The following is a 14,711-nucleotide window of genomic DNA, read 5'->3' as shown; positions in this document are numbered from 1 at the left end:
AGTTTCTGTCATTTGTAAAGTGAAGATAATATATTAGAAATTAATTCTAAAGTCTCTTCAGAAACAAACAAAACTTTTGATTTAGCAGTTGTTAATGTTCAATTCAGTAATGGTTTTTGTAATGGAGACATTAGACATTATGTCTTGCCTTGTTTAGTTATTATTAGCAGAATTTTATCACCTTAGTGCTGTTTACTATTAATCATCATCAAATATTATCAATTTTAATATTATCATATTTATATATTCCACCAAATATTGTAGTACAAGGAACTGGGGAGCAAAAGCAAGTGGAAGAGACTCAGTCCTTGTGGCCATGAACTTATATAGATAGAAACTAATCAACTAATGGCAAATAAGTCGATGTAAACTGCCATCAGTGCTATGAAGGTAAACTAGAGGATTTTATGAGAATTTTAACACATGCCTTGATTTAGTCTACTTTTCTAAGGAAGAGATGTGGATCTTAAATCTGAAGTGGAGGGAATCTGGGGAGGAGAAGAAGGGATCTCAGGGTATTAATTCCAGATTGAAGGAATGGCTTGTGCAAAGAACCCAAGGTAGGAGGAATCATGGCATGTTTGAGGGACTGAAGTAAAGCTGTTATTTTTCTTTTTTCAGGATTGAAGATGGAGAGGAGGGTGAGATAAGGCTTATGAGTAGAGTGGGGCTGTATGATTTAAGGACCTGCTAACTCTTATATTAAGAGTTTTGAGGTGTTGTTTTAATTTTTTTTTTTTTCCCTTGAAGCAGGAGGAAGCCACTGTAGGGTTTTAACTGTGGGGGAGAAGTAATAAGATATATAGTTAGAAAATCAGTCTTAGTGCAGTATAGTGATTAGATTGGAAGGGCAACTGAAGAAGCAGGGAGTCCTATTAGTAAGAAGGTGTTGTAGTATCTAGGCCAGAGATGGTGATAACTTGATAACTTGAACTAAAGTGATTATAGAGGCAGACAGAATTTAGACAGTTTTAGAGAGCAAAAGAATCATTTTATAAGATCTGATTTGATTCTTCACTTATGTCCAATAGTCTTATAAATGTAGACACTAGCCATGTGCAGGGTTTTTGTAAAGCTGTTGGTTGATGTTTGAATTTGCATATGCCTTGACTCAGCATTCTGTGTATTCTAGAGAGAGAGATTTGTTGATGTGTAGTAAAAGTTAATGTACAAGGACAATTGTTTCAGCTCTGTTTGTAGTAGTTCAAAACTAAGACAATCTAAGTGCTCATATATAGGGAAATAGTTACATAAATTTTGTACATATTATGGAGTACCATTCGGGAATCCTATGTATTTGTATGGCAAATTCCTATTAATTTCAATTTTAAAAATTAAAATATACATATGTCCTAATTATGTTATGTTACTATTTTCAACACTCTTGAGGTTCTCATTTATACCGATTGTATCTGTATGGTGGAAATACTTTTAAATAATGTGCTAATTATTACTGTTAATTATTTCTCAACTCTGTGTTTGGTGATGTCCTGTTCGTAATTTGAATTTGGCTGTGGTGGGAGTATTCACATTATGCAAATCAGCAAACACTACAAATCAGGGCTTAATTTATTGTTTTGTTGTTTGTCTGTGTACTCAGTAAAGTGGTACAGAAATTGTTAATGCTGATTAAATGTGTATCAGGTCTGTACTCATATTATGATACCACAAAAAATTAAAGAAGTGTTCTTCTAGTGTTCAAGAACTATTATGTATCCAATTCAGTAAAGAAGTTGCTTACACCATTTACCAATGAAGTCAAGTTCCAACAAATGTCTTTGTCATTTCAGTTGCATTCTGTTCATTAACATGAACAAAGGTATCAACTGCCTTTCATGTCAAAACTCTTACTTGTTCATCAGCTGCCAAAACAGGTTAGCTATGGATACAAGAGTTTGGCAAAATCATCAAAATCGTTTTATATGAATTAATTAGCTGTGTAGAGTTTACAATAAAGAATAATATTTATTTTATTATTATTTGTGAGTTGTGTACTATGCATCCTTTTTATTGGTAACATTTCTAGTAATTTATGTGCATATATTTTTTTAAGGAGCCAGTTGTTAAACATTTACTAGCACATTTTCATTATTGTATAAAATGAATAAAATTCCTCCTAAGCCCTTATCTTTTTATATTGAAGAATTAGTTTGTTTACTAAAATAATGTATCATATTTTCTAGGGATTCAACTAATGAAACTACTGCCCATTCTGATGCTGGCAGTGAACTTGAAGAAACAGAGGTCAAAGGAAAAAGAAAAAGAGGTCGACCTGGCCGGCCTCCAGTATGTATATACGTGTCTTCTTTGTTCCTATAATGGTTACCAAGTAAAGGGGCTTGATATGAGCTGTTTGTTAGTTCTAGTATTATTAACATTTTAAAAAAATCTCCCTGACACATTAGAAATTCTTGGAAACCATGCTTGGAAGTGGTCAGAAAAAGGAGATTAATTGCAGTTTCTTTTTTACTTTCTATTTTTCTCTTGTAAATGAATAGTGGTCCATGTGAAGACAGAAGATAATCAATGTGGAATGAGCTGTGTGTGGGTAGTTATGATTTCCCTACTTTTTTTTAAAATTTTTATATTTTTGAAGTATAGTCCGTTACAATGTGTTGATCTCTGGTGTGCAGCACAGTGTCCCAGTCATGCATATACATACATATATTTGTTTTCATGTTTTCCCTGCTTTTTATTTTTAGCTGCAACTCTGATTTCTTATGAGCTCCTGAGTGTGCATTTTGGTGGTATTTGGGTCCAGTCTCAGATGATACTCTCATTGATACATGGTAAAGAAGTTTAGAAGAGCACTAGGTATCCTTACTTTGAGGGATATCTTTATGTGTTCTGAGTACAGCAGTCATCATTTAACTGAAGGTGGCATAAACTGTTAGAGACAGCAGTATCCATGTGGCAGTGGGTTAAGGCTTGTATTGTTTTACATCACTTACCTTTATGATGTGATTGTCTATTAGCAGTTTCAAAATTTTATTTTATAAGAGTTCTGATTATGGAAAATTTTAGCCTTCTTTTATAGGAGACATAATAGTATAATAAACCCTCTATATACCCAGCTACAGCAGTTTTCAAGTAATGGCCAGTCTTGTTTTATCTGTCCACCCATTCTTTCTTTCCCGTGTTACATTTGAAGGTCATTCTAGACTTCATTCCATCTTTAAATATTTCACAATGTATCTCTAAAAGATAAGGGCTTGCTCTCTCTCTTTTAAACATCACCCCAATATCATTATCATATTGCAAGATAACAGTATTTTATTAACATCACCAAATAACAAATTTAAAGTTTATAATCATTTTATAAATACTCTCATCTAATAAAGGTAATTTGTTGATTTGAATCATGATCTACCTATTGCGATTGATGTCTGTCTTATTTAACCAGTTATTATGTATGTGTCCTTTTTAGTGACTTAAAATTTTTTTTGTGTTATTGCTGTTTCATCAATATTTATCTGTTTGCCACAATTTTTAATTAGCTTCAATGAAACTTCATACCTTTTACTTTTCTAGGACGATCTAATAACAACAAAACAAGGGATAGTAGGATGACTTCCAGTTTTCTCTATACTTGCTTTTATCCTCCACATTTACTTAAAAGGAAAAAAATTGTGGAGGAAAAGACACGTATTATAATCACTCTTTATAATCCTTCTCAATTTAGTAGAAGTGTTTGGTGGTACCATGTTCCTTACAGAAACATTTTGGGAAAAATGAAGCGTCTTGCACTTAGAAGCTGGGGACTATTATAGTTCCCCTTACTGTTGTTACAATTTTTCTAATACTGTAGGCAAGTTACATTGCTTTCTGTAGAATTCATAGGTTATAGGTACACAATTGGAAATAAGACTAAACTTGCTTGAAGTTAGTAGGGTAAACTGCCTACATGATTGCTTACTTGAATTTGTTTCCCTCTAATTAAAACTCTTTAAAGATTCAGACTAAGAGCTATCTTCTTCAAGAAAGCTCTTGTTTCTTCCCCCACACCCTCCACCCTAAAGAGAATTTATCACCCTCTACAGGCTATTGTATTATTCTTTAGAATCTAATTTTGCGGTGTCTACAGCTCCATCCATGTAATATTTTGCTTTCCTTGGTGCAAAGTAGTCTATATCCTTTTGCGTATCCAAATGCTTAACTCCTGTGGTTGGAAATACTATATTTTTAGCGAAATTGCTACTACATAATCTAGCAGGTAAATAGTGCATGTTCATCCCATGTTTATAAAATTGAAAGAATGTCACCCAAGGTAGGATAGTAGTATTGTAGAGATTTGTGTTAGACTTTAGTCCATATTTTCACACTCATTAGTTCACATGGCTGTCTATTCTTCCACATGACTCAGGCCTATTTCTTGATCTTGGAAACAGAACTTCCTGAGTTTCTACTCTGGGCTATGCACTGAGCTGGTGCTTTTTATGTCATTTGATACTCACACCAGTACTGTGAAATAGGTCTTACATGCAGTTTACAAAGTGGAAAACAAAAATAGAAAGTGGTATTTTTGCCCAAAGTCATAATATCACATAAGTAACACCTGGGATTTGAATTCATAGCCTAACTCCCTAACTCTTTTCTCTTAAGAATGCCAAAATGCCAAGCTGTTAATTAATATTGAGAGGTATAATTGTCAGAATGATCAGATTTCAGTTTAAGCCATAGTACCTGTTCTGAAGATTCCTTGGACATTTTCTGTCAACTGGCTCCATTTTGAACAATTCCAAGTTTCAATTGACACACTCTTTGTTCAGCTATTTTAATACTTTTGGTACTTTTTAAGAGGACTTCATGGACCGTTGGTTTTATTAATTTACTTAGTCAAATGAAAACATATAGTATGAGGATGTCTGTGTTGGACATTATTGTTTTTCTTATTTCTAAATTCTCAGGAAACATCTCATTTTTTTGGTATTTCTTCTCAGTATACAATTATTTCAGAGACTTCTGTTTCTTATTAAAGCACTCTTATTTTGCAGATGTCCTAATTCATATTTGTTATTATTATAATAGTTCTATACCCAAATGATTAATAATCTCTAAATAAACACTATAGATTGTCATGTTTATTTGAACTCTGTGATTGTATTAGCAAATAATGGGCATGATTTTCTCTGTCTACACAATACTCCCTTGGTGATCATGTCCAGGTTCATGACTTTAAATACCATCTTTAAGCTTATGTCACCCAGATTTATGTGTCCAGCCTGGACTTTACCCCTGGACTCCAGACTCATATCCAGGTGCCCACTGAGAATCTTCATTTAGATATTTAATGGGCTCAAGGTGGTTTTTTGTTTTTTGGTTAAAAAAAAAAAAAACAACACTTTCAAGCTTCCTATTGCCTGCTCACGTCTTTTCTGTAGTGGCAACTTCATATCTCTGGTTGCTCAGGCTATAAACTTTGCAGTTATTCTTCAGTCTTTCTCAGCCTTTGTCTGGACTATGACCGAATTCTGCTGATTGATTTGCAAATTGCGTCAGTTTTCTACTACAACACTGGATTAAGCCACCATCACATATTTTTGCTGAAACCTGTCAGATGTGTTTCTTGTCTCAGGGCCCTGTGTTATCTTCTCATTGGGGCCTTCCTTAAGGATGGTATCTAGAACTGCAAATATTTCATCCTTCACAAGGAGACTTACTATCCCCATATTCCGTGTGTGTGTGTGTGTGTGTGTGTGTGTGTGTGTTCGTGTTCCCCTTTCTTCACAGCACTTACTGGCGTCTAGCATAGTATACACTTTTTATTTACTTTTTGTCTATCTTCCCCTGCTGGAAGGTAAGCTGTACGAAGACAGGGATTTTTATCTGTTTTGTTTTCTGCCATATACCAGTGTTTGACTTTCAGTAAGGGTTTATTGAATAATAAATGAATGGTTTTTAATTTTATTTAATCATTCATTTTTTAAGTGTTTAAATTTGTTTTTATTTTAAAATAATTTCAGACACAGAAGAGTTTCAAGAATTTTACAGAGAATTCTTACGCAGATTCTTCATGCAGATTGTCAAAATGTTAATCAATTTGCTTTATCATATTTTTTCTCTCTGTATATACAGAGACACATATAAGTGTAAATATAAATTTATATATATAAATCTGTATCATATACCAATAATTACTTTTTAACTCTTTGAGAGTAAGTTGCAAATGTGATGCCGCTTTCCTCCTAATGTTTTAGTATACATTTCCTTAAAATCAAGGATATTCTCCTATACAACCACAGAACAAGTTTGAAAATCAGGAAAATATTGTTACAATACTGATCTTATCTACATATACTTCATTCAGATTTTGCCCAATGTCTTAATAATGCCCTAAGTAAAAGAAAAAAAAATTTTTTTTTCGTGGTTCAGAATCTAGTCCCAGATGTCATGTTGCTTTCAGTTGTCATGTAAATCAGCACATCAGTAACCTAACCTGTCTTGAGTCTATGATTTAATGTTTTATTAGGGATTTTGGTCTTTTTGTTTGATTTAAGTGAGAACCAACACTTTCGTTCTAAACATTGTTTAACTTTTATATTTGCCTAGACTGAATAGGAGAAGTATATAAAAGGAAACACAATTTTTACTTTTGTGTATACATACACATAGAAAGAAGATGGAGCGTAGCATACACAATAAAGTATTAACAGTGACTGTTAGAAGGAGAGATTACCAGGTGAATTTATTTATAAAAATTGGATATTCTAAATTATTTGATACTTTTGTTTAGAATATTATAAATTTCATGATATCAGTTACATACTTTACATAATTTAATGGCTGCATAGTATTCTGTATTGAATTATTTAATTTATTTAATTAGTCCCCTATTGTTTACCATTTATGTTAAAATTTTTTCAAAATCATGCTGACATAAACTATCTCACAAATATATTTTACTCTAGAGCCATAGATGTTTTTTACAGTACATTCTTATAAGTAGAGTTGTTTAGTCAAAAGATATGCCATATGTTTTGAAAGTTTTTGATGTGTATTATCGATTTACCTTTCACAAAGCAAAATAAATGGTGTTACCCATCTTACTGTTGCGTTGCATGTACTAATTGTTAAATCTTTTCTAATTTTTAAGTGCTGTAACATTTCATCAATATATTCTGAAATATTGGTCATTTGTTTCTTTTCTGAATTGCCTATTCATCATTACCACTTTTTCTATTTCTATTTTTCTAAGAAACAAAAATCTCTTTTTGAAATAATTTTTGTAGCTTAAGTCCACATGCTTTTAGAAATGTGTTTATCAGTTGGATTTCTATCTCTTCTTCTTTCTCAAACCAGCTTTGTTGTCTTATTTTGAAAATTTTTCAGTTAACTTTTCTTCTACAGACTAGCTTTTAGTTCTGAATTCCTTAATCCTACCATAATTTTTCCAGGAATATACAGTTAAAACATGTCACCGTTTAGTTTCCTCATCACAAGTCCCTTTCCCTCTCTCCTATACCTAATGAGATTCCAAATCTCATGAATTTTTATTTCACTGTGTCTTGTACATCTGTCCCTTCTTTTACATTTCCCAAATTCCTTTCTTTAAGCCTTGCTTTGTAGGAGTGTGTACTGTTTATCTGCCTGTCTTTTTAGTCTTTTCCCTTTTATATACTATCCTTTTTAATACTGCCAGGTTGACCTTTTTAAAACTTGTTCAAATAGCAAGAAGCACCTTTTTCTTATGCGATGTGTTCTTCCTAGAATTTTTTTGTGTTTCCCTATTCAGAACCTTTCATTCAGTCAGATATATCTCTTATCTTTCTGTATGTGGCTTATATTTTCCCACGTCTACCCCTTAGCTCATGGTGTTTTGTTTTTTTTTTTTCTGGAATCCTTGTTTCCTAAATTGTATTTTTGCTAATCTTACTAGTTTTACTAATCTTACATAATTCGTTAAGTCCCAACTTGCAGCTCATCTCTTTAGTGAAACCTTCCCTGGTTACCAGTCACTGAAAATTTTCTTTCCCTTCATAGAACTCTTCCAACACTTATCTTTTTTCAAATTCACTTTCACTTTTTTTAATTAAAGGTTATTATAAGATTTTGAATATAGTTCCATGTGCTATACAGAAGAAACTTTTAAAAAATTATTTTTATATATAGTGGCTAACATTTGTAAATCTCAAACTCCCAAATTTATCCCTTCCCATGCCCTTTCCCCAGTAACCATAAGATTGTTTACTATGTGTGCGAGTCAGTTTCTATTTTGTAGATGAGGTCAGTGTCCTTTGTTGTTGTTGTTTTTAAAGATTCCACATATTGAGTGATATCATTTGGTATTTTTCTTTCGCTTTCTGGCTTGCTTCACTTCAAATGACGATCTCTAGGTCCATCCATGTTGTTGCAAATGACATTATTTTATTCTTTTTATGGCTGAGTAGTATTCCATTGTATAAATGTACCACAACTTCTTTACCCAGTCATCTGTCAGTGGACATTTAGGTTGCTTCCATGTCTTGGCTATTGTAAATAGTGCTGCTATGAACATTGGGGTGCATGTGTCTTTTCGAATTAGAGTTCCCTTCGAATATATACCCAGAAGTGGGATTGCTGGATCATATGGTAGGTCTATTTTCAGTTTTTTGAGGAATCTCCATACTGTTGCCCATAATGGCTGCACCAAACTACATTCCCACCAACAGTGTAGGAGGGTTCCCTTTTCTCCACACCCTCTACAGCATTTATTGTTCATTGAATGATGGCCAATCTGACTGGTGTGAGATGATACCTCACTGTAGTTTTGATTTGCATTTCTCTGATAATTAGTGATATTGAGCATTTTTTCATCTGCCTATTGGCCATTTGTATGTCTTCATTAGAGAATTGCTTGTTTAGATCTTCTGCCCATTTTTGGATTGGGTTTTTTTGTTTTTTTGTTTTTTGTATTTTTTGTCATTAAGCTGTATGAGCTGTTTATATATTCTGGAAATTAAGCCCTTGTCAGTCTCATCATTTGCAAATATTTTGTCCCACTCTGTAGGTTGTCGTTTTGTTTTGCTTATGGTTTCTTTTGCTCTGCAAAAGCTTCTAAGTTTAATTAGGTCCTGTTTGTTTATTTTTTCTCTTATTTCTGTTGCCTGGGTAGACTGCCCTAGGAGAGCATTGCTAAGATTTATGTTAAAGAATGTTTTGCCTATGTTTTCTTCTAGGAGATTTATTGTGTCTTGTCTTATATTTAAGTCTTTAAGCCATTTTGAGTTGATTTTTGTGTATGGGGTGAGGGAGTGTTCTCACTTCATTGATTTACATGCTGCTATCCAGTTTTCCCAACATCACTAGCTAAAGGAACTGTCTTCTCCATTGTATATTCATGCCTTCTTTGCCGAAGGTTAATTGATCATAGGTCAGTGGGTTTATTTTGTGCTCTCTATTCAGTTCTATTGATCCATATGTCTGTTTTAGTGCCAGTACCACACTATTTTGATGACTGTAGCTCTGTATTATTGTCTGAAGTCCAGGAGGGTTATTCCTCCAGCTTTGTTGTTTTTCTTCAATATTGCTTTGGCAATTCTGGGCCTTTTGTGATTCTATATAAATTTTAGGATTGTTTGTTCTAGTTCTGTGGAAAATGTCCTGGGTAATTCTTGTCAAAGATTATTTAACCTTATATATGAGAGTTAATTTCTGTGTTCTCTATTCTGTTTCTTTGGTCTGTAAGTTTCTCTTTATACCAGCACCACACTTTTTTGATTACTATAGCTTTGTGGGAAGTTTTGGAATCAAAAATGTGAGTCCTCCAACATTATTCTTTTTCCAGGATTATTTTGGCTATTCAAGGTCCTTTGAGATTTCCTATGAATTTTAGAATGGATTTTTCTGTTTCTGCAAAAAAGAATCTTTGGGAATTTGATAGAGATTGTATTGAATCTTTGGAAAGATTGCTTTGGGTAGTATTAGCATTTTAGTGATATTAAGTCTTCCAATCCATGAAATCCTCTCTATGTCTTCTTTAATTTCTGTCATATGCATTTTTAAAAATATGTTTAAATATCTCTGGAAGGACCTATAAGGAATAATAGTATTGATTGAAAGAACTAGTCTTTTTTTCTTAAGGCTTGAGGGTAGAGTTGGGCAAGTTTTCACCGTGTAACTTTAATTACCTTTTGATTTTCAACCATATGAATATGTTACCTACTCAGTAAAAGAAATAACATTTCCCCAATCCCCTTTTCATATATACACTCGCACTCGCACACATACCTTCTATGGGGAAGATACCTATTTCTCCAAAGAGCGCAGAAACAAGACTTGTTAGGAGGAAACAGGATCTGTAGTTTATAGTGAAACATGATGAATGCATCAACTTACTATGTTTTCAAGCAAGTTTAAATTGGTCATTGTGGCAGGATAGTAGTCTGTAAATAGGGATCTTGTGCAGTAGATGACTAAACAGTAAATGATAGTCTTGCTTGCTGTACTGAAGAGTTTGGACTTTAACTTGGTGGTTATGAGGGACATTGATAATCAGAGATCAGATAAACAAGGAAGTGATGGGATTAGGTTTGTAATATAAGGATTTTTGTGGTTATAGTATTAGAATGGCATTGTCTAACAAATATAATGTAAATTACACCTGTAATTTAATATTTTCCAGTAAGTTACAAGAAATGGATGAAATTAACTTTAATATAATTTATTTGACATAATATACCTAAAATATTATCATTTCATCATGTAATGAATGTATTGATGATACAGTTTTTATGCTGTTTTTCATACTATATCTTCATAATCTTGTGGATATTCTACATATTGCACATCAAATTTTTGAATTCCCATATTTTAAATGCTCAATTAGCTACATGAGGCTAGAGGCTACAATGTTGGATAGCACAAGTATGGAGAATCAGTCGGTCTGATCAGGAGACAAATTCTCACCAGTAATTCAAACAGAAAAATTTAATTGAAGAATTATTATTTATTAAAAAGTTTTCAATCATATATCATTCAGGAATTGCAAATTATGAGAACAAGGAGATACTATATGCCTTTTAGTATGGCTGAAATCTAAAAACCTGAGAATACCAATTTCTTGACAAGAATGTGAAACAACAGGAGTTCTCATTCATTGCTGGTCACAATGCAAAATGCTATTACTACTTTGGAAGACAGTTTGGCAGTTTCATACAAAGCTGAACATGGTTTTACCATATGATCCACTAATCGTCTTCCCTAGGTGTTTACACAACTGATTTGGAAGTTTTGCCAACACATAACCTTGCATGTGAATGCCTGTAGCAGCTTTATTCCCAGTTGCCAAAAATGGTGGCCAGTATGTCCATCATTAGGTAATTGGATGACAGAATGTGGTGCATCCATACAGTGGAATATTGTTTGGAGATAAACAGAAATGAGCTATTATTCAACCAATAAAAGACATGGATCAATCTTAAATGCATTTTGTTAAGTGAAAGATACCAGTATGAAAAAACTATATGCTGTCTAATTCCAATTATATGACTGTATGTAAAAGACAGTCCTATAGTGGTGATTAAAAAAAGGTAGGTGTTTGCCAAGGGGAAGTGGGAATATTGAATGGGTGTGAAGCATGGGAATTTTTTTTTTTAAGGTGATGAAACTTTATGATACTATAATTGTGCATACATGACAGTATGCATTTGTTAAAACCCATTGAACTTTTCAGAAAAAGAATGAGTTCTATTAATACAGATTTTAAAAAAATCATTTAGAAGGTTGAGGAAATACCAGGATGGAATGTAAAGTATAATTAAGTAATCTAACTCTATTGCACTGAAGGGGGTGGGGGGAAAGTTACTCACTTAAGTATCTTTGGAAACGAGTCTGTAAGACTAAAATAAAGTCAAAGAAACTGTACATAGTGTATATAAGAACTATAATGTAGTTCATAAAGTTGTTCCTCATGGGGTATGGCTTAAACTACTACTATACAGGTACACTGATGAGAGCCAGATTTCTCTCTGTTGGAGTGGGAGTTTATAGATAAGTAAGGGGAATAGCCACTCTAATACATGTGGTAGTGTATTAGAGTTGGAGACACCAGTTTCAATTTATGTTTGGCTTAATATAGATAGCAGATCATTGCATAATGAAATATTTATAGTTCTGTGTATAAGTATGGAATATATATTTCTTTGTTTTGTCTGCTTAAGGACCTAGAAACAAGGGCAATCCATATCAAAGAGCAACACCGAGTGCCCAAAACTTCATCTCTAGTAAAATTCCCTAATAAAAGGAACCAGGGCTCTTTGGAGTATTACCTAGTTTTAAAACTGGAAAAGAGAACATACAATATGAGCTGAAGAATGTTGTGCTGCCGGAAAGTAACCAAGTGCTAAAAAAATAAAATAAAAACAGAAACAAAAAACACAATGGTCAGAATATGTCAAATGGACACAGGAGCCAACTGAAAGACTTCCCAATTGCTAAAGCAGAAACAAGTTGAAAACAAAATTAAATAGTGTTGAATTATAATTCAAAGTATAAAATAAATATCAAGTGAGTTCACATTAGTATAAGTGATTGAATGAATGAGTGAAAAGAGGCAAATCTCCCATACTGAAGAATTTCAAATGGTATCTACAACTACTCTACTTCCATGGAGGTGGAGCATAACTCTCCACCCCTTAAATGTGGAATGCACATAGTGACTTTCTTCCAAAGAGTACAGTATGGAAGGAGGATGAAAAGAAGCTTTACAGTGGAGAAACCTGACATATACCATCTCAGCCAGCTAATTAATAGGCCAACATTAAGAGAGATAAATCATGTTGTTAGTATATATCCTTGATATGAGGTGGTAGAAATGACACTTTCTCTCTCACATCCTCCTTCCCCAACCTGTAATCCCAGTCTAGTCATGAGTAAAACATCAGACAAACCCCATTTGAAGAACATTGTACAGAATACCTGAAATTCCTGTACAATACAAAATACCTATACAAAATTCCTCAAAATTGTCAGGGTCACCCAAAACCAGGAAATTATAAAAAACAGTTGCAGCCAAGAGCTGCTTAGGTTGGCATGATGTAAATATAGTGTAGTATCCTGGATGGGCTCCTAGAACAGAAAAGGTCATTAGACAAAAACTAAGAAAATGTGAATTAAATAATAGACTTTTGTTAATGTATCGGTATTGGTTCATTAATTATAACAAACGTACCTTACAAATGGTAAGGTGTTAATTACAGGGGTCATTAGATGTGATATATGTGGAAATTCCTTGTACTATCTTAATTTTTTTTTGTAAGTCTAACTGTTCTAAAAATAGCTTATTTCAAAGTAAGCAGTAAATTCGTTATATATTAACCCACATACAAAAATGGTTGTGAGGCTGTTAACTATTAAGAGAAATGAAAGAGTACTATGAGTAATACAAGAATAGAGAATGAAGGGAGCAGGTCCTGTGAGCAAGGAGGGAAGCCCCTCCATCCTATGCTTTGTAGTATTCCTCCCGTGCCCTCTAGTTATAAAGCCTACCACTGCAGCAGATGACAAAAAAGAAATGTATACAAGTCCAGCTCCAGCATCACAAAGTGGGGCACATAAGGGTATATTTGGAGATGAGGAAGAATAAATTGATAACTGGAACAGGCTACTATGAGAGTCAAGTAAACCACTCAAGAGAAACTATAAAGATTGAGAAGATGCTCAGGAGAGACTTAAGTTTACACTAACAGTTAAGAAATATAGGGAGGGAAAAAATACCTGAAAAGCAAGGAAGAAATAATAACATGGCCTGTTGAGAGAGTTTCAAAAAAAAGTCAGTTAACATTTAGCAGCATTAATTTTATTGGTGCTTTTGGTGAAGCTGCAATCCTGATAAGTTTATATATGAATTAAATTTATGGGATTATTAACAGTGACTGCAAGCAATTCTATCATGACAGTTCAGTTGAGAGTTAGATAAGGTGATAGCTAGTGTTGACTTTTTAAAAAAAATTGGGTGCATGGAATGGATTGTTAATTGAAGACTGTAAACTCTATCAAGGCAGGACTGTTTGTTTTGCTTATTGCCATATTTCTAGTACCTAGATTGGTTCTGAACATATTCAATATATATGTTTGTTACATGACTGGATAAGAAATATTTGAGCACTCAAGTAAAGGGAGAAGTTGAATATATAGCATTTCCAAGTAATGTTTTATAGAACATGGTTTCCTAGGAATTGAGGAAGATCCGAAAAAGGAAATGTCAAGAAGGAGGTATGTTTGGTGGCATGGTTAAAATGTTCACCATTGATGCTATTGTACAAAGTACTTAACCTTTTTTTAAACCCTATTTTCATGCCTTATATAAATTAACTTGTACTTTGCTGTACTTTGTTTTTATCTCTGAAAATGTAAGGCTTCCTTTGGGATTATGTCTCTTATCTGTAACGGTGCTACCTACCTTTCATAGGATCAAACATAATTTGAGATCATTCTGCATAAAACAAAGTATGCCTGTGTTTAACTTAATTTTTGCTCATCTTTTTATTCAGTCTACAAATAAGAAACCTCGAAAATCTCCAGGAGAGAAGAGTAGAATTGAAGCTGGAGTTAGAGGAACAGGCCGTGGAAGAGCTAATGGGCACCCTCAACAGAATGGTGAAGGGGAGCCTGTAACACTATTTGAAGTGGTGAAACTGGGGAAGAGTGCAATGCAGGTAAATTTTGAGTGTTTTTATTTTGCTTGTAAAGCAATAGTGTCAAGAGCATGTGGATACTGTTAGTGTGTATATTGA

General features: G+C 33.4%; 1 protein-coding gene across 1 annotated transcript in view; it reads left to right on the top strand.

The window, feature by feature from the left end:
• The window catches only part of STAG1 (STAG1 cohesin complex component), a 326,413-nt gene that overhangs the window by 99,604 nt on the left and 212,098 nt on the right, over positions 1-14,711 (top strand). The window contains exons 3-4 of the mRNA XM_031440349.2: positions 2,184-2,286; positions 14,469-14,633. Of these exons, the coding sequence (XP_031296209.2) occupies positions 2,184-2,286; positions 14,469-14,633 (268 nt within the window). The remainder of the gene's footprint in view (positions 1-2,183; positions 2,287-14,468; positions 14,634-14,711) is intronic.

Source organism: Camelus dromedarius, chromosome 2 (genome assembly GCF_036321535.1).
Source record: "Camelus dromedarius isolate mCamDro1 chromosome 2, mCamDro1.pat, whole genome shotgun sequence".
Classification (NCBI taxonomy): Eukaryota; Metazoa; Chordata; class Mammalia; order Artiodactyla; family Camelidae; genus Camelus; species Camelus dromedarius.
Note: the sequence above shows the minus strand (reverse complement) of the source record. Positions and strands in the feature narration are given on the sequence as shown.